At 35.5% G+C, this 27519-nt stretch overlaps 1 protein-coding gene across 5 annotated transcripts in view; it reads right to left on the bottom strand.

Moving 5' to 3' along the window:
* GSTCD (glutathione S-transferase C-terminal domain containing) overlaps positions 1–27519 on the bottom strand; it is a 71526-nt gene that overhangs the window by 24617 nt on the left and 19390 nt on the right. For all 5 annotated transcript variants that reach the window (XM_085222374.1, XM_085222371.1, XM_085222370.1 and 2 more), the window contains exons 6-7: positions 740–855; positions 488–532 (exon numbers count right to left, since the gene is read on the bottom strand). In XM_085222374.1, coding sequence (XP_085078500.1) covers positions 488–532; positions 740–855 — 161 coding nt within the window. The remainder of the gene's footprint in view (positions 1–487; positions 533–739; positions 856–27519) is intronic.

Raw genomic sequence — 27519 nt, forward strand, 5'->3', positions numbered from 1 at the left:
CAACAGTGTTATCATATCACACTTATGCTTTCTTACTTGAGGTTAAAAAAAGAAGTGCAGAGGCATCGCCAGACACTCCTCTCATTACAAGGGCTTCATTTCCACACAAACTTTACAACACAAGCTTAGAGGCTTTGTTAGAAAGCAGTAATATCATCCATACACTGTATTTAGTTATTTTGCTCTTTCAATGCACATTCAATTACATATTTGTACTCTAAGTACATTTAGTTTTTTGTTTGTTTTTCCTCTTATTCTTTTTCTGAAGAGGAACTTTTAAGCTTTCCTTTTCAGTGATGACATCTGTGCTACTCCCTACTAATACAATGTGATAAATACAGGTACTAATTAAATATATGTAGAGCATAAGCCTTCCTAAAAATTAAGTTTTGTCTTCAAGGTTATTCTCCCTAGCTGCACATCTTTTTAAATATGATTATTAGGGAACAAAAGCTCATACCATCTGTACTTTTTATTTAGAATTTACCTGACATGATGGCATCATGTGAGCAAGCACAATTCCAACATGACCCTGCGAAAAGAAAAACAGATTAAAATTTTTGAGTCATTTTTCAATGTTGGTGTGTCATTTCATTCTGAGTATCCCCTAACAACTGACATAACACCCAAAAGCAGTTAAAATTTCAGCATATGTACTTGTACTTTGCAGCAGCATCCATGTACAACCGCAAAGACAAAAACCAAAAGAAATTGCAACACATGAAAAAATATACCTTACCCCTCCACTGCAGAAATCTACAATCACATCTCCAGGCTTAGCAAGCTTTTTCACTGCTGCTACCAAGTTATTCAACTGCTGCTGTTTCCTCAGAGCTCGATCTCTAGACATCTTTCCTGAGGATAAGAGAGAAAATAACTGAACAGTGATGAACACTTCTCAACATAGGTTACTTCAGATGGTAACAGCAAAGCACAGGATATCTGAAATTTATGGCTGAAACTAAGAAAATGTCTAGAAAACTTGGGCATCCAAAACCACTTTCAGCTAGATTTACAAGTAATTCATAGAGCTTTCTCTCTGCCTTCACAAAAATCTTACAGTTGTTGCTGTTAATGTATCCTTAGGAACATGTGAGAATAAACAACCAAACCTGCAAATTAATCAGAAACGAGGCTCAAACCTATTAACAGTAGTTGCTGCCAAAACAAATGCATGCAGTATCCTTATGCATCTTGTTTTAAAAGGCTGTACTTAAGTAATTACTGCATTGTGATACTAAAATGTGTACCACTGCTTAATGGATATTAAGAGATTGGATACAACCTCCAACATCTATTAGAAAAATATTACATCCTTCTTTTTTGTCATCATAAAATAGTACATTTTACATAATCAAAACCATCGTTACATTTCAAATTATGCTATGAGTCTAGAAAATACAACAAGAATGTTTGACAAGAAGGTATGTAAGGAATGTGGATATGAAATCTTTACCACATCGTGCAAGATAATAACATTTTAACGAACCATTTCTTTTGTTTGAGAGCAAAAGCTTGGAAAATCTTTATTACAGACTGTATTGTAAATTGTAATTCCTCATACGCCAAACTCCTACAAGAACTATGCCTGCCTCCAATTCTCTCATCTCTTCCTGAAACACCTCCAGTTTTAAATGAATCCAGTGGAAGCAGCAGCATTTCAGCATATGCAACTCAAGGGCTGGTAGCATACCTAAGCAAGAAATCCAGTTTGTGAGGTTGAACAGGCAGATTTTGTGATAGTAATACCCATACAAAATACCGTACCTAAAAAAACTACACTGTGTGCACATACATGTCCACACAATCTCAATGGATTTAATTTTTAAAAGTAGCTATTGTCAGGCACATGCAGTAAATGGTAATGTATTGGTTCTTAGCTAATACATTGATCCCTATTGCTACAACAGCCTACAACAATGGAAAGAGTAAAAAATACTATTTATATTTATCCTCTGTATCTCACATACATGAAACGTAACTGTGATAAAGAGAGCACATTTAGCGAGGACATCTATCTTGATAACATAGGCTTTTACTTGGGTTTATTTTCATCAATCAACAGCTCTTACAGTCTTTGTTTCAATTTCAATTCCATCTCATAAAGTATTTATTAAAATTAGTTGCTGCTCTAAAACCAAAAGCACTGATCAGATTCGCTATACGGAGGCAGCAGGAAACTGGATTATTTGAATTCTTTCACCTGATAAGCAAACAAGCAGTCAAACAAGCCCAGATTTTCCAACACATCCAGCTTCCTTAGATCCCCACTAGAAGTTCTCTGCACAGAATACCTCTGTTTGGCTACAAACACACCGCAGCAAGAGGTGCCACTGCACCTCAGTTTGGTAAACCTGAGCTGTCCCAACAGCCCTTTGAGGGCACCGATAGCAGCACTGCTATGACAGCTCTGCATTTAGGGCCAACTAGCCTTCTCTCTTCCCCCTTCATATACACTGAACTGATTTTAACAAGCATTTGTTCTCACAAGCATTGTCTTAAGTATTTACCACACACAGCTAAGTTTGACCTTCACAAATTTTCTTTCTTTCTATTTGGTAAAAACAAGTAATGCAAGTACTTAAAGCTCATTCATGATATAAAAATGCAAATCTACTTGGTGGAAAGCTTTCAGAATTCAACTCTGAACTCAAGTTATCTCCGCAATTCATTTAATGGGGTTCTTTGTAACCGCATTTTTCCCTGGCAACTTTTGTATTGCGGTCTTATACCTGCTTTCAACTTTAAATCTTCTTAATTTTGAGAGTGACCAGGCAGACAGTTTTGTTATTAGTCCCTACCTCTCAGCACATATCAGCACAAATGTTGTTTTCTTGTGCCAGACTGAAAGACAGACCACACCTGCCAAGCAGCAAATAGCACATAAATCCCTGCACAAAAACACCCTTAATTGCCTTATCCAAATTCTGTTTTTATCCCTCAACCCTAAGGTTTTTCTGACATGTCTGGGATTTATCAGTATCAAGTACACCTACTGAAAAAAAACACTGAATTCTCATTCTGTGCAGTCAGCAAAACAGACCCTAGTGTCTAAAATCAAAACAAAAGCTAACAGGTTTCATCAGCAACAAATCCACTATTTAATCTTCAGTTAGACAACCAGCTTATTAGTAAGTTAATACAAAATACTTTCAAAAATGTATATTGATAGCCTTTAAAAACTCTCTAAAATGCAACTCTTCACAGTTACCGACGAGGTTTAATCCTTACTGTGCAGAAAATAAGTAGCACATACTCCCTTAAGAGAGAGAAAACCAAGCTCAAATCAATAGGTCTTTTGTCTACCCCTGTATTCGATGTGCAGTAGCTAGAATTACAGAAAGTGAGTGAGCCATAACATAGCCTTTAGGGAATGTTAGCATGCTGCGTGTGCCCGTCCTCCACTACAGAAAATAGACATTAAATTCAACTACAGCTTCTACATCTAAAATACAGCATCTCACTGTGCATTTCTCAACTCTTGTCATGATAAATAATGCTAATCACTGTTTTCAAGAATAATGAGATATAGCACCTTGATAGTTCATCCTGACAAGGCAAAACCTTGAAGAACGTGACCTTTTCCTACAGTACACTGAAAAATCATTAAGAAGTGCTTTGTTCCTGTCACAAGAACTCAGCTGACATATTGCCAGACAGTCTTAGAAAGATTTAATTTCATTTCTGATTAATGGTTGAAATGAAAATATTTAATTTGAATTCGTAAATCTAACATTACTGCTAATTCAGTCCTTGTCAAGCAGGACTTTAAACTCTCTATGGCACTTACAGCTTTTGCATTCTTGCACACAGAAATGTCATTTTTCAGCCAGCAAGTACCCCTCTATTTCTGTGTCATCTTTTGTCAGTGCTCAAGTTCATATAATCCATCAGTCCTCAAACGATACTTCAGAATTCCGTAAGTAAAACTTGAAAAGCCATTAAAGTTTCCTGCAGCAAAATCCAAACCCAACCTGTAAGGCCCTACCCTCACTTCATCTTGAGGTCAGCATAATGTAGCAAGCAGCTACCAAAACAAGGACACAAGCACACAGTGCATACTTTCTACTATTTTATACTGTTACATACTTCTGTTTTAGTATGTTATCTTTAATTAGGTTTCCCACAATCGTCAACTAACTGAATGATAATGAGAAAGGCTGCTTCTCACTGAGATGAGCATAGAGCATACGTACTGCTATATTGTTTAAGGAGACTTGATCATAATTATACCAAAAGGCTCAGCAACTATCAAAAAAGCCAGGAGAGACAGTTTAATTTCTTATGCTAATCCAAGAAAGATTTTCTGAAACCAAGGTTGTTTTTCTTCTGGTGGTTTCTTTTGACAATTCAGCATATTCAATCATTTCTTTATATTCGGTTCCCATATCACCTCATATCACCATCAAGATGAAGGGTATCTCCTGCTACATTATTTTTGGTTCAGTTTGGGGGGCAAGAGGGTTGTTTGCTTGTCTAGTTTGAGGGAGCTTGCTGGGCTCTCTCATCACTCATTATTATTATTATTATTATTTTATTATTATTATTATATATATATATTTTTTTTTTACTTCTTATGTACCATACTTGTCAGGTTAATACATCCAAAAAGTGGTTTCCATACAGCTCCTAGAAAAAGCTGAATTCAAACATGATGTTTGATGAAGAATGCCAGCTCAGAATGAACATTCTTACTAGCCAGAAATAAGAGCATCTTATTAAAAACAACTCTGCAAATCTTGCAAGAAATATAATTAGCAAAGACAATAAATAACTTGACTGTAACAAAGAAAACATCAGATGTATTTTCAAAGAAAAAGTCCCACTGTTTTTGTTTTCCACTGCATCAGTTCCCTTCAATAATACAACAAAACCAATTTCTACAATAGCTGAATTTTCCAAATCACTCTCATTGAAAAGTGAACGGAAACATTCAACTCAGAGCAGCTTCGCAGAATTTCAAAATAGGTATTTAATGATCATTTACATTATAACGAGGATATTTCTCTTGGTTGTCCTATTTCCAGAAGCGTACAAAGGCTTAAGAATCAAATTCACATTTCAAAAGGCCAGGAAAAATAATCATCAGGAAAAAAAGAAAAAACACCCTTATTTTTGAAGCATCACAAAGTATCACACAGTTATGCTGGAAGTAGTGTTTTATTGAAGAAAAAAACAACAGGAAAACTTAATACATTTTTTTCCACTTCATTTTTCTTATCTTAGTGGCTTTCCAGAGACCTCCTTCCTAAGGTATATGCAAAAGGTGGAGAAAGTACATTCTTGTTGATTCTGCAGGAAATCTCACCAAATCATAATTTGATATAAAGACTGAGGGGGCAGAGATCTCCAGAGACTACTGGGAGAACCAAACACACTGTTTTCAAGAGACATCTCTACCAGGTGCAGCAAAAAGATGCAGTTATACGAGTTGATGGGAACTGAACTGACTTCTGAAATGGTAACAGCCCCAGCTATGAAGCAACAAAACCAAGCTCCTTTGTCTCTACTCTATTTTGGGGAATACAATTTATTATTTTTTAATCACCAATGCATAACATAAGCCATCCTTTTCTCTAATTCTGGAGCTAATATTAAAAGAATCCTACACTACAGTCAAAAGGAGCTCATAGCTGAGTTGTAAACATTCTTGTTGTAAAATTTCCAATATAACGTGTTAGTAAAGCGTAAGTTTCATAGCATTCATGATGAGCAATCACCTGCTTCTTAACTCCTCTACGTAGATGACTCAAGAAAAGTTATCACTACTTTTTTTTTTTTTTTTAATTGCCAGAGATACAGGAGCTCATTCTACCATCCACAGTTGGAAAGGACCTACAGGATCATCTAGTCCAACCATCCTCCCATCACCATTGCTATCACAAGCTACTAAACCATATCTCATAGCTCCTCATCCAGACACCTCTTGAAGACTGCCAGGGCCAGCGACTCCACCACCTCCGTGGGTAGCCCATTCCAGTGCCTCCTACCATATTTCAATCATCTTAGTTATTTAAAGATGAAACTGTGTGCTCAGTCAGGAGGCTTGTGGTTAGTATTGACTCATTTATTCTTCCAAATGTAAACATTTGGAAATTGTTATTCTGGTCTCTCTTACCAAATATTAGTTATATGCGTTTTATTTTAAGGAAATATAATGTGGACATAAGTTAATGCAGGTACACTAGAAGTATTCCAGTGTCTCATGCTGTTTCAGTATGGACTTCCTGCATTGGCTGAACTTGATTTCCTCTCAAAACAGTATTCCCACTGATTTAATTTCAAAAGTAACTGAGTAGGGCCAAATAATAAAAATTAAAACAAACAAACCACAACTGAAAAAATCTGTCTCCGATTGCCCATTTCCTTGCTTCTGTACCAGAATTTTAATGCATTAATACTATCAGGGAACATCCTAGGACGTTTCTTTTGTTTGTTTTTTTAAAATCACATGCATGAGAAAAACAGAGAGTGAGTAAATAATAAGAACTAGCAATATTCACTGACAACCAGCCCTTTTGTTACTATTTTCCATAACTCACCTCCATTTTTCAACTCTCTCTCAATTAACTCTTGGAAAAATAAACTATGAACTAAATGGTCCAGAGAAAACAATGTTTTACAGATCAGGTTGCAATGGAGGAAAACCTCATTTTCCTCTATTTTTACTGCTAAGGTTTTTCTAAAATAGTTCATTCTACAATATGCCTGTTTCAAGCAGATAGAAAGATATCCCACTACCTGGAGTGGGTTATTATCAACAGAAGGAATCAGCATTCAGTTATCAGGAACGTTTTTGTTTTTTGTTTTTTGTTTTTTTTCTTCCCTTTTGTCCCCTGAATGGATGTTTATCAGAACATATTCTGGATCTATGAAGTTTGGAAACACCCCTTAAGAGCTGCAATGCCTTTACTTGTAGGTAATAGGACATGTTGACACTTTTTAAAAGATGGAATAGGTACATTTGCTAATTCTACAGCTTCATGCATTCCTAAAAGCAGCAATCTTAAGTAAATGAAGACAACTACTATTAAATAGTCTCAGCATGCTGTCCATTCACCTTTTCCTAACAGATCAGCAGATATTTCCATTGTTAATTTGTGTCTTAGCTATTCCAACACAACATGCTTAGCTTAGCATCACAACAAATAATCCAATTTTAAAGAAAGTTGTCTTTCTCTCTTGTGTTAAAAGATAAAGATGAGGCTAACGGACTGACAAAAGCCAGCATCCATTGCAGGGAGTCTTGCCACTGCTAGGAATACATAGCTGATACATGCAGTGCAGTTTAGAACACACCAGCCTTCATCCTGCAAGGACCATACTTCGCACACTTGGATGTTCCTGGCAAGTCTAGAAGAACTAACAGCATTCAAGAACTTACTAATCTGCATAGGAGTAGAATAAGGGCCTTAGTATTCACTATTAAAAAAAAAAAAAAAACAGACAGACTTAAACAACTAGACAAGCAAAAACATCCCCAAAGTCAAACAGAACCAATAAAGACTATATACTGTTCTGGAGTATGTATAGAATGAGCTTTCAGTCAATATACAAAGCCAGAAATTACAATCACAAAGTATTCACCATTTTTCCACTATAAAAAGGCTTTTATGATCGAATGTGGTGACATTTTAGCTACAGTCAAGGAAGTATGAGAACAGAATGCAAAAAAGCATAGTTTATATAATGTTTAAATTATAGGGCAATAACAAAAAAAGAACAGGAAAGGCAACTGAACTCCACGAGAACATTCTATTGCTTTTTAGATGGGAGTCCCTTCCTCCTGTCTTACTAACCAATCTGTTCTTTATTAAGGCAAAGCTTTGCAAAATGGTTTTATCATTTTAGGTATAAAAATATAGCTTTATCTCACACACACTATCTTAGTGTAGTCTAAAAAGGTCAGACAGATATGAAAACTGACCTTTGACAAGTTAAGCAGGAATTTAGCCTGCTTCCCTTTTTATATTAGAAGTTAAACATCATGAGAATGTCACCTTTTTAAAAAAAAACAAAAAAGCTCAACAGATCAGCCCTTAAAAAGAAATGAAAATTAATGCTGGGCTGCCTCTGAGTGAATACAACTATGTCCTACTTATAAAATCTTAGATTGTTCCATGTGGGTTTTTTCTTCGTGTTTTGTTTTGTTTTTTTAACCAATTTGTAAAGCAAAACTTACATTCCAAATCTTCACCAAAAATCAATCCAGACACAAACAGCTAACATCGTTTTCAAACATGATTCATGATTTACCCTTTCTGAACTATATATTTTATATTAGATTTTGAAGCCTTTAGATATATCCAAATTAATGAGTATCAATTTGTTAGAACCATGCTTACCTCTGATTTTTTCCATATCATAATATTGCCAAAAGCATGGTTTAGAAAAGTTATGTATCAGCCCCTCTTCCAAAACACAAGGTTAGTTTTAAAACTGTGAGCTTCTGCACATTTAAGCCAGCTGACCATATGCTCCATTCATTCATTTACTCATTCTGAAGCCTTGAGATTCACATTTTAAAGCTATTTTTTCCAGAATCCCAGGGGCTATGGAATTATAATTCTAAAATGAAAGCAGACAATATTATACAATCAAGGGATTTTAAGAAAGATGCCAAACACTGCGCCATTACAGAACTGCGAGAAAAGATGAAATGACATTTACCCTTCCTCTACTTCTTTTTCTCTTTACTTTCTTTCCTCCTTGGGCTGCTTCTCCTATGCTCCTCTTTTCTCCTTCATCGTTCTCCTCTACTTTCATTTCTTCTGTGCCAAAACTGACCTTGCTGGATTACACAACCAGGTAAGGTTGTGAAGTCCCATCGAACCCCATATAGTTGATCAAGTACAGGCAGTAGGATTGCTAGATACCTTGCTCAGAGTGGATGTCAGAGCAAACAAGATGGCAGATGGATTTATAAGAATTTTGAATTTACATCTATGAAAGTATGGTTAGAAGGAAACTAAGTGACCAGGGTTGCACCTTTCATATCAAGACTACACCCATCTCCCTTCTCATTTGCTTAAGTTTTGTAGAATCTTACAACCAAGACTGTAAAGATTAACAAACCACATAATCCACAAAGTTTGGCATGCAGTGGTTACTCTAAATTGAGCACTCTTTTATACTTAACAATAGTTCTAATATAATCATATTCCCTCCACAGCACTTTCTTCTTTTAATATGGAAAACGGTATTAGTTTTTAATCAGCTTATGTTCTATGGAAAAAAAAAAAAAAAAAAACTTTTCAAGACAGACCCATAAACTAGAGGAAGATGTTCAAGCAAATAGAAGTAACCAATAGTGAAAAAAGTACACGTATATTTAAGATAGATGTGCTAATTTTTGATTAAAAATAAAAAGGAAAATATTTTAAATATTATGCTTCATAGCCACAAGATATTCACATTTAAAATGCACTTCAATTCTTTACTCAAAGCAAGTGAATGTTACAAGTCTGTGATAAAATAATCAAAAGTAACACTGAAAATTGCCTAGCTCTTTAGTTGTTCAGCCACTTTCTTAAACTCGTAATTATTTCTTCCTTTTAAGGAGAAAATTCAAAGCCTGCGGTGTAAAGAAACCTATAGCAAGAAAAAGTTGCCAATCTTTTACAAGTTGCACACTCAACTGATCCTTCCTTTTTCAAAATCAACCACAGGCTGAACATTGTGCATTACAGGAGTCGCCAATCTTGCAAAAAGGATGTATCTGCTAGATGGTATGCTTCCAAGATTCTCATACTTAATGGTGAAATGCATTTTTAAGTATACAGAACAGTATTTCTGTTAATTACAGATAGAAATTACAGACAGTGTGCAGTAATTACACACTACTTAGCAATTTATAAACTGCATGCTTTCTTTCCAACTCAGGTGAATCCACTCCATTTAGTTAACTTAATAACAAATACATTCCAATTTTTCTTTCCCTGTTCTTAAGTGTAGACTAACATCTCACGAGTCTATAGAAACAACACTGCGTAATTTTTCACTCAAGGAAAAAAATATTCAAGATTTGGTATCATCTTGACTGGAAATATTAAGAAAATATTATGCTTTGAAATTATCAGATCACCTTGTTAGCTCTGCTAATGGATTAAGAGCAGATCACTGCCTTCAGTAATATGAAGAGCAGCGTAGTTAGTACATGAGGAGTTTAGTACAAGGAGTAGCCACCTAGGTACTATCCTGTGAATTTGTACAACCCATAACTTAACAGCTGCTTCTGGGGAAGGGCAAAGGTGATTTACAGCTTCCCACAATCTTGTATAAAACCACTGCTCTCACCTTCACTTTTGAGTTGCCACTAACAGAAATGGCAACAACATTAGAAAGCAAGCAGATTACCCAGCCCTACGAATGCAAACAGTAGATTAAAAGGCACTTTGCTGATGTTTTTTGGTCACTTTGTTGTTTTATTTTAAGAACTCCTTACTTTTATGGAGCAGAATTTACAAAGCTATTCAATGTTATGCTTGACAGCAGCAAAATCTGAAGCTGAAGTCAAATGTTTTGATGATTAGAATATAAACTAACAGTAACAGGAATAAACAGTGAAACAATTATCTGTGTCAATTCTATGCATTTTACATGCAGCATTTAACATTCAGTTATTAGAACTAACTACACCTCGTGTTTGTTCTATTTGCTCTTTTCATACTTAAAATTCCACTTTTTCCCTTTTTCCATTGTACGTTTCTGAGTGCCACTCCCAGGAAATGGTTTCCCCTTACCAGTTTTTCTAAGCTTTTTGTTTCCTTAAACCTTCACCTTCTCAAGTATCTTAAATTCTCCTGCAGTACCAGCAGTACCTCTTGTTGACACGTTTCTCCTGCCATCACTGCACCTCTTCTCTTGCTCCTTTTCCTTTTCCATTATCTTACTGCCCCTCAGCAGTCAGCCCTTTTGCCTTTACTTTCCACTCCTTGTGTCTACACTCACTTATTCCTTACAGCAAAGTATTTGCTTAAGAAATGTGACAAGGAGGAAAATATCTCAATACAAGCCTTCATCTTGCAGGGGAGAATAAAGGAAAGGGAAAAACAATCTCTGCTGTGCTTAAGAGTGGAAAAAGGTCTCTAAACTCGAAAGGAGTGCTGTTTTACTTATACACAATATCATATCAAATACCAGTAACATCCAGGTTTATGAGAATCGGCTGCTCCTTTTCTGCAAAATTTCTTCATATTAAATCATCACTGTCTAATAAAGATACTATTTTATTCTTGTTTCATTATCTCTTGTAAGCATAATATCTTGATGGACAGCTACTGTCTTGCTGAGAAAGAGGTCTGGCTAATTCCTACTGAATTCAGTGCTCACCAGGGGCTAAGAGAAGCTGCTTCTCATAGAAACAGGAGACCTCCTTCCCCAGCAGGACCCAGAAACAGGCTGGTTGAGGTCAGAACAAAGGCCAGAAGCCCCAACCTGCCACTCACTCTCACAACTGTTAAGCAGAGGACCTTGCCTCCAGGGAACCAACTCTTGCGTGTTAAGAAGCAGCCTATCCATAACGCAGGAAGGAACACACTGGATTTCCCTTTCTGAGCTCCTTATGTTCAACATCTCAAACAGATCAAGAAAGAAAAAGTAAGGACAAAATGATTGTGCCATTTAAGGAGTAGTGAATCACAAGTAAATGAAGTGCCAACCTACCCACAACTTCTGATGTGCACTGTATCACCAATTACCAGCGCAACTTCTAAATAAGCAAAAAAATAATAATAATTAAGTATCTGGAACACTCTTTTCTCTGGTTTGCCTGTCATTAAGAGAGAGCCTGCATTAATAAATCAGAAACAGGAAAAATCTGGTTTAGGACAGACATGATTCATTTGGCCTCTATGCAGCAAGCGCTTCTGAACAGACGGCTGTTGAACAGAAAGCATTACTTTCAGCTTAACTTCACACATCATGTCTGTTTACTGTACAGAGGTTAATGTCTGCAGGAATCCCTCCAAAACACTTATCCTAATGAAAAAGAACTTCCTATGCTGCAAAGGGTTTGACGACCAACTTCTAATTCATTGACATTTTAATAAACAAGTAACCACATCATTTCAAGATGACTGGATTTTAGTTATATGAGGAAAGGTCAAATGTGTATTTCTGCACTGCCTTATCTACACTGCAATTACCATGGCACTTGAAGTTTGATCTTATATAAACCTGGAATTTTTGAAAATTTTATTAAATTCAATCCATTTTACTGCATAAAATGAATGCCTCTGGTATTCATGTGGTTTATGTTAGTTAAAAGGGTTAAAAAAAAAAACATTCAAGAGTTCATAGGAAATACAGGAATTAGAATGCTCCATCATAAGGTTTTAATTCAGAAATATTAACTGTTTGACCACTCAACTATTTTCTTTCCATTTCTCACTTTTATTTTTAAATTCATTTTTCTTAGCCAAGTTTTGGGAAAAAAAACTAAATGAACTTCAGATTAGACAATAAACTCAATTAAATCCTTTGACTACCTAGCTAACTAGTATGCTTTCTACACACTTTTAAAGTGGATCATCAGATTTGGGTAAGCGCACTTTGAATATCTCATATCTAACAGCAGTATCTGCTTTAGCCAGGTTACCAGTCTGTAAATGCTGACCGTTAGCATAACAATTTGAAATTCTCTTTCCACAGTCTTTTCCCTCCACTGCTTTCTCATATGATGAGCACAAATGAATAAGCCAAAAGCAGATAGAGATGCCAGTCCCTTTGACATCACTAATTACTGTCACTAAATGCCAGCAGTGACATTTTGAAGGTAGCATAGTAAAGCAGAACACTGTTAGTCTTCTAATATTTTAGTGGTATTCTGGGAAACCAATCTGGATCAGAATCAGCACATTACTTCAGAACTGTTGGCTCTCCTTTTGAGGAGCTCTGTCTAATAAAACAGAAGAAGTGGCTTACACTATATAGTGAGAACATTAGCACAGAGCACATGCAAAATGCTAGTTAAACAGAGACAACGTGGGTCTATCAATTCAAACCATCTTTAGCTGCCCAAAGATAGAAAAAAAATTTAACTCCAGATGGCAAACTAAGATCCAAAGTAAAATCACTATAAAGAAACACCACTGAAAAGCTAAACAGGTATACAGTCCTGTAATACAAATATAATGCCACTGAAAAAGGAACAAAAATAGTTTTTCCCTACTGATATTATTAATGAATAAATGTAACTCCAGTTTGCAAGGATTGTCACAGGTTAATTCACTTTCCTAAAAATCTGGAAGTAGCAGCAAAACTTGAGCTTCCAAGGCAAAGAATATTTGCAGTAGGCATTTCCTGCCCAACCAATGATTCTAATAACGAAAAACCTCCTTTTACTTGTGCTTTAAGCTGCTTTTTGCAGGGTGGCCTTCTGTATTATTCTTTCTAGCTTATGAAAGCAAATAGCCGGGAATAATGCATAAATCCCTTCAACCACCTTTGAAACAGAAAGCATAATTTAAATGGAAAAAAAGTTAATGAAACAGCAGGCACCAGCCCAGTAGTCTACTGGAATCCCCTAGGCCTTACATTTAAAGAGCCTTAGGAACCAAAGACATGACTCATTTGGCCCTTACATAGCAACTGACCAGCTGGCTGCTGGACAAACAACAGTGCTCTCAGCTTAACTTTGTACAGTAAACAGACACGACATCTAAACTATCACTGTACTTAAGGCCTTGTAAGTAAACAGTAAGGTCATCCATGAACTTATCTCCAGCATGGGAACTCCATATTAAATAATTTAGAGCAGGAAATCTATGATAGTATCTTCCCACTCTCTCTTGTCAACATTGCGTCTTGCAAAAGTAAAGACATCAGTGTTTTTCTTTCCTCTGTCTTCTGATGTATTTTAATTACCTTATTATACTTGAACAAAATGAGACAAACATTGTCAAGGAAAGAGAAAAAACGGATAGCATGGATTGAAGTCATTCAAACAGCTTGCTGAATTTCCATAAATACTTCAGTACTGAAGCCAACAGAAACGAAAAAAGTTATGAACTCTTTTCCAGCAGAAAATAATCAAATGAAACTTCAGTGAACTAACCAACGACCCAAGCTAAGGCAACATCTGCCTTCAAAAATTTCAAAAGAAAACATCTCTAAGCGCCGGAAAACAGGCTCTCTGAAACATCTGCCTTAGTAAAACATATGATCACAATAATGAGAGAAAATAGCAAAGTACCTCAAGAGCAGTATAGAATATAATAAAGAAAAAGGCATTACAAATCATCACAGCAAAGGGTTTTTGGAAGAGCTCTCTGAGATCTGCTGTTACAAACTCCTGCTCAAATTAGAGCTACCATCAACAGTTGGTCAGGTCAAGCCAGGTCTTAGATTATGCCTCAGCAGTGCTTCTGCTTTACACACGTACATATATACGCACACATACTTACATATTTCTGGTAACTGTGAGCTTATTTGACATTGCAAGCAAGTTCTCCTCAATGACAAGGATGTAAAAGTCTTTGAGAGTAACTAACACAGCTACAGCATAGCACAAAGCCTAAACTACAGAGAGAAGCGTCACCAATCAGAGCAATACTGTTAGACAAATACATAGGTTGCTCTGAAAGTAACGTCTCCTATTTATATCCTTGGAAACTGCAACATATAGAAAGAGTATAACACTATTTGATTAAGCAAGTTCTCAGCTACAAGACACCTTTTTTCAGTAGTCACCACCAGCAGCTATGCATTTTTGCCAGTGATAAACAAAAGCCTGCATGCTGTGCTCAAAAGTCTGCACCTGTGGAGGTGACCCACTGTAACCACAGCTGAAATGCACCACCCACCACCTCACAGCTGTTTGATCTCCAGAGACGTTCAGCAAGCATCAATGGATTTTAGTGGATGCAGTTTTTTTTTTTTTTTGCTGTATGGAGGAATTCAATTACACTTCATATAACACTTCCATATCAAATACCATTTTGTCAGAGTACCGCTCTGCTGCCATCTGTCACACAGCAACAAAACATAATGGAATACTGGTGGGAAGGTTCAACCTCTACTGCCATACCACCAATCACCACCTATTACACTGTGGGCCGGTATTATAAAACAGGAGGCATTCGTTTCAGAGCAGCCCTTGTAAAATAAATGAGTACTTCTGGTATGAAAGTGAGATTATTTTGACATTATTTTAGTGGGTCTGTTTTAGATGGATGTTATCACTTCTTGAGTAAACCAAACCTAAAAGGCATGAAGCCAGAACAACCATCTCCATACTGCAAGAATTGCCCTACATTCCCAGGAAAAAATGCTTATTTCTTACAATACAACAAAAACCTCTATATTTGAATACAGAAGCATCTATAAGTGAACGTTCAGAAGTTTTAAGGGGGTACTTCCAGTTGTAAAACCCACAAAAACATGAGCTGTAATAGTAATTGCAGTCCCCATTGTGTGTCTGCTTAATGGTGAACAACAGCAAGAATGTCCAATATAAACAGTCTATTGTTTATTAAAATCTGAGTTTTTAACAAAGTTATCAATGGTCTTCAATCCATATTTCCCCTTAGGTTCAAAGGAGCTCAGTATCTGTTGACAACCAACAGCTGCTGTAAAGTGCATTTCTCCTCTTTTATGGCAACTTTAGAAGGGTGATGAGCACAGATACTTCTGGCTTGGTATTAAATGAGTTTTGAGGGAAGTTTTTTTTTTCCCCCCACTTATACTTCATGCTATGCAAGTTCAGTAACCTATCGCATTTTATAAAAATTTGAGATGTACATTCTTACACCTAAACAAATCATTTAAGCAAGCCAAAGTAATTGTCAAACAACAGGGTGTTGCCAGGTGATCTGCTTCTATGATTCATGTTTCCTGATGATGAATAAATTATTTTTGGAAAGGTGGCAGACATACCTTCCCCAGTAAAAATCCACTAACAAAGAAAAAAAAAAAAAAACAGCTTCTTTCTTTGAAGTATTCTATGAGCTCACTTTTTTTTTTTCCTCTTCTTCAGAAAGAGGAATAAATACTTTACAACAGAATCTTCACAGAAAATTATACCTGGGGTTAAAAAAAAAGTAGCTGAAACAAAAACTATGCAGAAACATATAGTTGGCTTGAACTGTATTTTTTAAAGAAACACCTAAAAATCTGCAGAAATTATACAGATAGGGCCTATGAAATGTAGATACAAAACAGGTTTTCTAGGCTCTGCACAGGCACATGCTTAGAACCAAGGCTTTATTGTTTTAGTTTCCCACATTCTAATTTTAGTTTCCTTTTCTATCAATTCTTTTGAAATCAAATTTGAACCTGTTACACAGCACAAGTTCTACACAGGCAACATTTGGCTTATATGGCAAGTTCTGTGTAATAAACAATGCTAAAGTCGCCTAACCTTTTCTATATTCATTTATTCTTTGTGAAATTTCAGAAGTGACACAACCTCTGAATATCATAACTTCAAATATTTTTTCCTCATTTAGATATCCAAATAATCTCACCAGCTTTTTAAACTATGTTGAGAATATGCATAGCCATAGATTATTCCCTCCTTTAAATCTATGAACTTAATGACAGATATCCAAACTCTTGGAGACTTTTGAAAGCTGATCATATGTTCCCTGATTCTTTTTCTTCTAAAGAAGCATTTAATCAGGTCTATTTCAACTACATTCTATTCACTTCTAATTTCTTTATTTTTAATAATATCATGCTCTCCAATCTGTTTAAACAAGGGACGCTTATAACGCTTGCAGTTGGTTTGTTTTTTAAATTACCATGTTGGCTGATGCTGTTTTTACCAGCTTTCAGCTAGTCCAACTATTGACATACTTTCTGAGTACAAGAAAAAAAACTGCTTAACACAACTTCTATTCTGGTCACAGGACAGATATGCTTATATTTACAAGTAGAAGTAGAAAGACAAAATTCCTAAAGTTCATAATGCAAATAATCAACCCATTGTACAACTGGGATCAGAATGTAGTCAACAATATTAAAAGCAGAAAGCTCCTTTAAGTCCCAACTCCAGCTTGAAGTTGGAACAAAGGAAAATATTTTCAAATGGAATACACCAAAGACAATACGACTTCAGCAGAGTGCAGTGCAACAAGCCAGAAGATGAAGGCCACTGATTACTAGATGGAATTACCAAGGGAAACCCTAAAAAATGCTTATTAGGCTAATTTCAACAGCATGTTTGTATCACTATAAATAGGACCTTTTTAATCTCTTGACTGTTTTTTCTCCTGAACTTTTCATCCCATCTCCAAGAACATGTTTATCTCTGGGAAAATATATATTAAAGAAAAATTTTAAGTGATCATTACTTTGATGACCCAATTAAAATAGTTACTATCTAACATAATAAAAATAATTTTAAATACTTTTCGTAACCACTCAGAAAATTCTATTATTGCAGTTCTCTAATTTTAATTGAAATTTACATGCAGGAATGCACAATTTCCTCTTTTAAAGGAATTTAGAATAACTACACACCTTTAAAAACCTAAAGTTCTAAAACCAGGAAGGCCTGGCTTTGTGACTTCATCTTATCTTTCTAAAGTGCAGTAGAATCTGAGATACTCCACATAAATCAGTCTGGTATTGCCATTATCCTTTCCCTGCCTTCCCACCACCCCCATCAAGAAAAGAAGGAAGGAAATAAGCGTGCGAATATAGGAAGAGCATAATCTCACCTTTGGTTACAAAGCAGCACCTAGGATTTAAAACGCTCTAAAAATAAATCTTTCTTGAAGATATGATTTATTTTCCACATTTTACTTATCATCCAAAATTAATTAAATCCATCAAGTGGGATCACAGCTAGGCCAAAGCATTTGGTAACAAGCAGAAGAGGAGGAATGTCAAATACGTGCTGTAGATAAGATGAAAAGTAAAACACTTGGCAGATGTTTTTAAGAAAGCATACAACTAAGTCCTAAGAATTGTTTTGTTACCTTAAAATTGCTTTTACTTTATTTTTCTTTTTAAGAAAATCAGATTTTAAATAAGAAATCATTTCCAATCTTCTAAAAAAAAAAAAAAAAACCAAAAAAAAAAACCAAAAAAAAAAACCAAAAAAATAAATGTAGGTAATGTAGGGAAGAAGTTATGGAATGTTTCACACAAATTGTTTCACACAAATTGTACAGCAGTAGATTCAGTTCATAAGATACATGAGAGAACATAGGAACAACAACAAATTTAGCATGATGCCTACATTACTGATTCATATTGGTTATCATATTGTAAAGCAGATAAACTAAAAGAAACCATGTGAACACTTATTTCTTGTCAAATTTCCACAAAACCTATTCATGACTTGGAAATTGTGGTTACTTTGCATAAATCTGAAACACATTTTCACAGGAGAAACTTGAATTACAAAGAATAAGTCTAGCAATACACAAGCAATTGGATGCTTGAGAGATCTTTGCTTAAATTTATATCATTAAAAAGTCACTAAGATCAGTGGTTAATTTAAGCATAAAACATCCACATACATTGCATATTACTTCAAAATGCACATCCTTCTCTCAAAAACTAGCACAACTAACAAATGTTTACAAAGAGGACCAAAACTATCTGACTTATAGAGTTACAGACAGATTTGTTGCAAAATATCTAGCTTGATTTTGAACCAGGATATCAATGAATATTCATTTTTGACAGCGTAAATCAAAAATGTAACACTTCCTTTTCAACATCTCAACAACATCAGTGAAGATCAGTCATTGCAAGGAAGAGATGAACAGTTCTACAGATCTCAAAAAATACAGAAGTTAGAAGACCACTTTTTCACAGACAAACTGCATCACCAAGAAAATGAAACTCCATTTATATTGATTAAAAAATGAAATGTTTTCGAAATAAAAACCACCACAAGTTATTCAGAGTGAAACTACAGCATCTAGGTGCAAAATTTGGGATTAGCTTCCACATTTCCTACCCCATAAGCACAGCAACATTTATTTTTGCTTATTTCAGTCCACTACAGAAACCACCAAAGAATGCAAATAATTTCAGAATTGGTACACAACCATAAAGCTGCAGATCTACTTTATGGTTCAAGTAGCGGACCAAATCAGCTGCAAGTACGTATTCAGAAGCTGTTCAAGGATAAGCAGTCTTTCCTAACCCATTATCTTGATTCTGGAAGTTGCATAGGAAAAAATAACTCTAGAATCCTGGCTGCAAGACCCTTCATAGTACTTTCTTACTGTTCTATGCTTGCATGATTAATAAGATCTTGCTTTATTCTACCACCTCTTCCTCCTACTACCATAGAAGTCACAGACAAGTGCTAGGCCAAATTTAATCTAATTGAGATTTTCAAGAGAAGTGAAAGCCAGCAGTAAGTTTTGGTAAAAAATGCATATCCAAGCAATTATATTAAATTAACATATGCAGATATAGTTATGTTATTGTCTTAGAAACAAATGCATCTGCCTGGATAAAACAGCATGAAGACTTGCTGCCATAACATACACACTTGATATAAAAGGCAAGCAAAAACAACCAACTAAACAAAAAACAAAAATGTAACCCTTAGTATGATCTTGGGCTTAAGCTTCAATAATTTACTGTTATCAAAGATAGAGCCATCTCAGCTAAGTTATTTCAAACATAGCCATATTACTGAATTAAGATCAAAATACTACATTGCTTCTATGTTAGGAGCCCAGACTTAGGCTCAAAAGGCTTTCACAGGTTGAGGAAAATAAACTTGATGGTAGTGGGATGGGGAAAATGACTTTCAGACTGTCAATATTTGAAGAAGGACTGGATATTAGGACTAGATACCCATAACTCTCTGCCATGTTCTAAATCCTCATATTCAGGAAGTGATCCAAGTGAAATCTAAGTACCAGGCAATATATGAAGGAAGTGGTAGAGTCATATCCTCCTAGGAAGAAAGTTGGACAATCCCCAGACAGCAAGCTCTTGAAGGACAAGGTCTCTAATTGGGGGCATATATAAAATTAAGCACAAGAGAGGATTCTAGATCAGGTGGATGTTAGACAAGTTCTTAGATTATGTTTGAGAACTTCCAGAACCAGGCCAAAAATGCAGCTTCCTCTTATTGCAAAACATTAGTTTGATATTATTCTGGGGGCTCAAAAGGCAGTTTTTTGTGTGTTTTTTTTTTTTTTTAAAAAAAAAAAAACTGATTAGCTTGTGCATAAAAGCTTTAATCTAGATAACATATTTCATCCATGGCACTGATTTTTTTTTTAAGCCAATTCAGGTTTCAGGTGTTTCTTCAGAGCTAGCATAGCAGTATTTAAACAAAAATTCCAAATTGTGTGCTAATTTGTCATAGTTACAGTAGTATGCCAATGTCTAATTCAGATCAGATTTGTACTACAAAGTGATCTGGCAATGAAATCATTGCTTCTGTTGAGAATTGTAAGGACTATATGAATACAAAAAGAGAACAGTCCCTGGCTTCAGTACTCTACAGTCCAACAGACGTTCAATACAATTAGAAACCTGAAGAAAGCATTCACAAACTGCAAGTGAAGGAAGTCACACCAAAAGCACCCATGATAACAGTCATGGTGACATGAGACTAAGGCAGTCTCTCATAGGTAGTTACCCGGTTTGTTCTGCAGCAAAGTACACTGAAAATATGTTGTAGCGCTCTTTTCAAAAGAGGACACTTCCAGGTAATGCCTTCAAGAAGATTCACTGCACAACAAACAGAGGGCTTACAGAGAAGGAGAAAGCTTCAACATTTGAGATGGAATAAAATATGTGATTCTTACAATAAATTCTATCAATGACACAGAAACATAAGTATGACACAGATAAATAGATCACATTTCAAGCAAAATATACCCAGTATCACTATAATACACAAATGAAATAAGGAGCACGGTTGGAAGTATTATGAAATTCCCTTCTTTCTTACATAAAATGCATCTTTCACACCACACACCTTTCCTCAACATACTGTCTAATTAGGTCCCACTGCACTTGCATCAACTGATAGGAACGGCAATGCCTTTAGATGATGAAGGATAGAAAAGATAGTTTTCATATTCAACCTTTAATGACATATAAGGAGCCTAGAACCATTTAGAAACTTATGTGACTTTCAGTGCAGCCTTCAAAATATCACGCACAAAGTCTAGACTAGCAAGGAGGGTCTGTGTAACACTGAGAAATTTAAGAGCTCGTTTTTATTTTTTCCAGCATACTCTTCCTAACAAACAAAGGACTGTAGTGCAAGTAGAAGAGCTGAGATGAAAACTCTGACCAGTTTACTATTCATTTATGAAAGTGCTCAGAACAGTTTTAAGTCTATACAATTAAAGGGCATTCTGGTCTTCTGGAGGTGGGTACAGTTTTGTTTCATTTCATGTTTGTTACTAAACATTCGAGAACAAAGGAAAGATCTGCAAGTAGGATACTGGGAAGCATTTAAGCAGAATTAAGAGTACTTCAACAGTGAGTCACATTAGTAAATTCCAGGTAAGGATTGTTTATGGAACTAGTAAGTGAATATTGTCTCAACTGTTCTGCTCGCTATACTTATACATGCAACTAAAGCACAGACACAAAGACCAAAAGCTCAGAGACAAAATGAAATAAATCCTCCTAACACTTTTTTTTTTTTTTTTAAGTTCATGTTCCACAACAGCAAGAAAAAAGGTTTTATTGTCTTAGATTAGATTTGACTGATTTTAATATAAAGGATTATTTTCCAATATTTCTACACTTGTAAGATAATTCTACAAATAGCTGAATTTCCACTTGCTTTTGCTTTTCAAAATTTTTAAAATGTTTAAAGGATGCAAATTCCTTTGATATTGTTATGGTAGGAGGCCAGAAATTTGACATAAGACATGCGCCAAAAATTAACTTTTCAGAAGCTATTCCAGACCATCTGGAGAAGATGCATTTCAAGTACAAAATAATTAATACCACCTTCACTAAAACACTAACCACACAGTAGTCTGGCCTTCCCTTCATGTAATTAAAAGCTTAGAAAGTATCAGACTACTCAGAAGAGATTATGAATCACTCACAACAAAATATTCAGTTTAGGTAGTTTTCTTTCCCTTAACATACAGCAGTGCCGTCTTCCTCCAAATTGCTGATTAGAGCTTTAAGTGTACTTTATCTGCAGCCCAAGAGCCCACTTTCAGCAAGAGCTAAAATGAAACTCCTGACCTTGTCCAAAGTGGGACTGTATCCAAACCAAGCAATGCCTTCATGGTTCTTAACATGGGCTGAAAGTACAGGTGGAAGCAATAAGTAACTTCAACAGACAGAAAAATTCCTTCTTATCTCATGCATTGTCACAAATGATTTATGGATTGGAAATAAAATCTGTACCTGAATTCAACAATAGATAAAAATTGGGTGAATGAAGAAGGTATGTCCAACTACTTGTACAATCTTAAAGGTAATGGTAGTACACGACACTGTTCCTGTCAGAAACATTAGTTTCAAAGTATGTTTCACATACACAAGGTTATCGTATTGCCACAATATGTTGTGATCCAGAAACTCATCATAAAATATAAATGAAGAGCTCACAGAAATCCACTAAAGCAGCACATAACTTGACAGTATCTCAACAGTAACAAGTTTTCTGTATTAAAGTGAGGCAGTCCTCCACCTCCATCCTTAGTACACACAGCTTTTAAATTGCTAAGTTGTTCAAAATGTTTGACCGCATTTCTGAAAGAAGCTGTCTAGCTTTATAATTACACAAAAAAAAAAATCTCATTTTTATTTATTATGACCTTATTGTTAATTGACCTAAAAAAAAAAAAAATCACAGCAACCACGAACTCTGGAAACAATTAATAGCCTCAAAAATAACTCAGTATTTAGTTTTTTAAATATTTAATAGAGTATCATGAATGTAATGCAGATCTCAGCAAAATAAGATTTTGTTTTTAAAAAATAGCAATGGTCTTTTAAAGTTGCTTTCTGATGTTTACGTTCTTTTACTCTGATCTAGGAAATCTGAAAAACACCAGAAGTCTATCAGTTATTTTAAGTTCAAATGATATAAACTGCTGCTTGAAGACTTCTATTTAAATGTGCCATAATAACTAGTCAGCATCAATGCTACAGTCTCCTCACAGTACTGAATACTTCACTAATACATATAATAGAGAGGGATTAAAAAAGCTCCAAGACCAGAACAGACTCCTAACAGCAGTTATCTAGCAACCTGATGTGTTAATCTTGTTAAAGAGCTGATAGATAGACAGTTAACCTCTCTCAACATCTTACAACATAACCACTTGCAAACAGAAGTTTACAGTTCTTTAGCTCCAACTCTGCTTGGAATTTGACACCTAAATCAAAATTATGCCTTTTAGCTTAGATAAATGATGGAAACACAGCAAGGTCCTGAATTTGCAGCAGAACCGTGCTTGATACCATCAGAATAGCCAGTAGATCAGGAGTCTAAAACCATACTAAGCTTCAGAATAGTCTTTGCTATTTACCAGTTCCCTTTGCAGACTGAACTGAAACTTCCTATCAACTTTCAAATTACTCCATACAATCTCAGTCATCTGATATGTACATCCACAATTCATTCTTAAGAAAGATCTTAAAAGAAATCAGGTAGAAATATTGGTTCCTCATTACAACACAGCTACACTAGAATTGCTCATTCCACAAATAAAAAATTCTTAAAGTTTTCTTTAAAGCTCCATAATAAGGTAACCATAAACACTATTAAAAATGCCTAGTACTATAAATGACAGCAGCCACCCCAATCCTGTTTCTGACTTCAAAGACAGAAGATTAAGCAACAAACTATGCAGGTTTCCACCATCTATAAATAATCTAATAGGATCTCTGAAGACCATTATAAAAGAGGTCACAATCTATGAAACATATCAACTTCGAACCAACCCCATCATCTTCTTTTCTTCCCCAAACAACAAGATGTTTTCTTAAAGACTTATCCATAGAACAGAATATGAGCAAACATCAATAAATTTCAGTGAGAACAACAAATTCTTTTGGTGTATCTGCAGTGTTCAGTAACATGGGAAAAGGAGAAAAAGACAAACTCTGCCTTGGTTTTCAATCATCTTCTGGGCTGCAGTCTTTTTGTTAGCTAAGCACATAAACTATACCTTACTTCTCACATTTAGTTAATTTCAGATGTTAACCACTCAGTGCCTACATTTCCTTGTTCGGAAGCAAGTTGTGAGAAAAGTGTTTCTCTCTTAACTGGACCTCTCACTTGTTTCTTTGGAACATTTGAAAATGTTTGCACAGGCTAGTTTGCTCTTACACTGTAATGTAAGTTTGCTCTTGACTGTAGCCCTACTCTCCTAATGAAAAAGGTAACATGCTCAGTGTTGCTACCAAAAAAAATGAAAAAGACAAAACCATTATCACAGTGGTTAGCTCCTTAGATTCATTTGTTTACACCATTTTCATTTGCCTACTTTTTCCTTCTGCTCTATCAAACACGCTACTTCTTTTTACTCTGAATTGTAGCAATAACCTGTCCTTCCATGATATCTTCTTTTTCATTTACCAAGATTGGTCCTTATACAATGGCAGCATTTATTGACCTATTGAAAAAAATGAACAAACAAAATCACTTGCACAATTTCTCTTGTGTTTCTACACATATGCTGGGGAAAAAAATCCCAGAAATTTCCACTGAGCTACCAGCATTCTCCTTTGTCACCAAAACAACAATACAACATAAAATTCCCAAGGAAGAGGTTGAGCTGATCAGCTTTTCCCCTCTGTCACCCCTTGCTCAATTTATCTCTTTTCTTACAACAGAAAACATTCACAAAAACAGGCAACATTCTGCAATCTGTTTACACAGCGCCCAGCAAATCAGACAGTGCTCTGCCCTTAATGCTTTTGGGGCCCAAATAATACAACAAATGTTTCAACAGTCAAATCTAATGATAAGATGAAAGTCTTTTAAAACCACTATTTTCCAGCTGGTCATCCCGAACTTAGGAATCGGGCACTTTTCATGTGGTAGTTCTCAGACCTGTTACCTTTTTCTTGGGTGACTCCTTGGTTGCAGGGCACAGCTCCATTCATTCCGTTACAATTTGGGATCCAAACAGATTTTGCTGCCCTCCTGTGGCCAGTGATGTCTACAAGTCACACACACACAGCTCAAACAGCACACATTTTTGTCTTGAAAGACAAATTTGCACAGATCAGTGCTAGGCATTAACGAAAGTAAGAGTCAAAAATGATGTTGCAGAGGTAAAGATCTCCCGATACGTTCACTTGAAAGGACTGTTTAAGGCTTTGTAGCAGAAATACATCAGTCATGCTCACTTAACAGCTAGACTGATAAACTTCAAACTCAGCTGTCCCTCAGCTATCATGTGTAGCAAATAATGTAAACGAGCTATAAAAAACACTGCAAAAAAAGGAGAGAAAAAAGTAGCTTTAAACTCTTTTGTCAATTATGCTTCATAGCTATGCTAATCTATAAAGTCTGAATCCTAATATTCTCACGTATAGCAAGTGGATGACACAGGAAGGACACAAGCTGTACAGTGGTTTCACACTAATACAGATGTAGTGGGATACAAGTCTAAGGAAAAAACTTACAGAACAATCTTCAAGAAAAAACAGTGAAGACGTTCTACAGCAAGGAACACCAAGATAACTGAAATATCTCATTTGAAGACCATGCTGATACTACAAGAGACCAGTTCAAGACGTACAGCAATTCTAGAAAATACTAATTATGAAGGCTAATGTCATCAGCAATTTATCCAATAGCTTATTCAGAACATTTGGAGATAGAGAAAGGGATCAACTCTCCCTCATCCTAGATCTTTGTCACTACTATAAGTCGGCTAATGCATATGGATTTTATTACTACAAAATTTGATTAAAATATTTGGAGAGTTAAAATATTTCAAAAAGGAAAATATGATCTCCAAAGAAGTAATGGCAATCTGTACTTATGTTGAATTTTTACTTATGCAGAAACAGGACAGAATTTCTTTATTTGTATACCGGGGTTTTAAATATCCAAAGTTGTTTGTTGTTTGTTCATATTCCAAAGTGGGCCAATATTACAAAAGTATTCTGAAAACCAGGAACATAGAGATTTAGCACAGGACAAGATGAAAAATGAATGTGCTGCAAGTCTGAACGCTTCATGCTCTGTAAGAAAGCTCACGTGTATCAGTACAAAGCAAAACTCCTCAAACTGACAAGTAGTTATTACTCAAAATGGCAGAAAGGTCTATTCTAAACTGGTAGAACCAAGCAAGAGGGGGAAAAAAAAGAAAAAGAACATGAACAACAACTATCACCATCACATTGTTCTAGCTCATTATCTGTTTATAGTTTTGCTGAAGTTCTGAAATAGGAAGGTTGTGGGTTTTGTTTTTTTTTTTTTTTTTTTTTTTAATAACTATTTATCCAGCTGCCATGAGGACCTCGTGAGTATCAGCAGTGCATGAATGGTCTCTATTTATGCAGTTCTCAAAGTCCTTTGTATTGGATGGCATGTATGGAATCAATCCTGTTACAAACAGGACTCAAAAAAAAAAAAAAAAACCAACCCCAAATCACCAAACAGTTAATGCAAGCATTTTCCAGATAAAGAGGAGGAAGCAGTGTGCCACCACTGTCTTATTCAGACATAGCATTACTGTGTACACAGCATAACTCCTAAGTACTCCTTATTGACCATTAAAAACAGTGAATTTCTATATAATCTGGCTTCCCAAAAAGCATCCCCTGTAGATGATTTTGAGACATGTTTAGAAGAAAATGTCTTTTTGGATCACATTAATCATGTGATGTCCTAGATTTTTATCTTTAAGGTCCCCTCCAGCCTAAGCCATTCTATGATTCTGTGATATTGCCATGGACAAATTAAATGGTTTGGTAGCACAGGTAACTTACAGATTCCAGTTACATACAAATATACTGATTTTTAGATTAAAAAAATAATAATTTAATTCAAACTCCCATCAAAACTGGATTCAGGTCAACTATGCAATGCTACATCCTAGAGCAGTCAAAAAGTGTTCAAAAAAGCCACAAGAAATCTAAAGTTTTGAAGGAACACTGTTTTGAAGACAAGCCACGCAGAAGAACAAAATTGCAGTAATAAGTTTCCTTTTCATACACTTACAACCTCAAATGTTGCTCATATTCAAGCCAACATCTCTTTGCTATTGGAAATTATTCATTTCTCAACTATTTTTTAAGAATATGAGGCAACATGGCTCCACCACCATCTCAGGTTTTCCAAATCTTGAATTGCAAAATGCAGTGTAATCATAAATGTAGTTTAAGCTTTTAAACAAGTGCAGCTGAACTATAGCTGTAAGGAGAGGTTAATGAGAATCAGCTTCAGCTGAGGTTCACTTGGATTGTTACCCATGTGGCTTGCAGGCAAAGAACTGTCTGATATGGAAAAATCAGATGAAGAAGGATGAGTTCCTGCTTCAGGATGCTTGAGATCCTGAAATAGGCTACAAAAGTATTAAAAAAATATACATCTTCAAAGTCTTTCAAAAAAGTTCTGACGTGCTTGGAATGGAAATAGAAAAACTT

The sequence above is a fragment of the Meleagris gallopavo genome, chromosome 4 (assembly GCF_905368555.1).
Source record: "Meleagris gallopavo chromosome 4, MGAL_WU_HG_1.1, whole genome shotgun sequence".
Taxonomy (NCBI): Eukaryota; Metazoa; Chordata; class Aves; order Galliformes; family Phasianidae; genus Meleagris; species Meleagris gallopavo.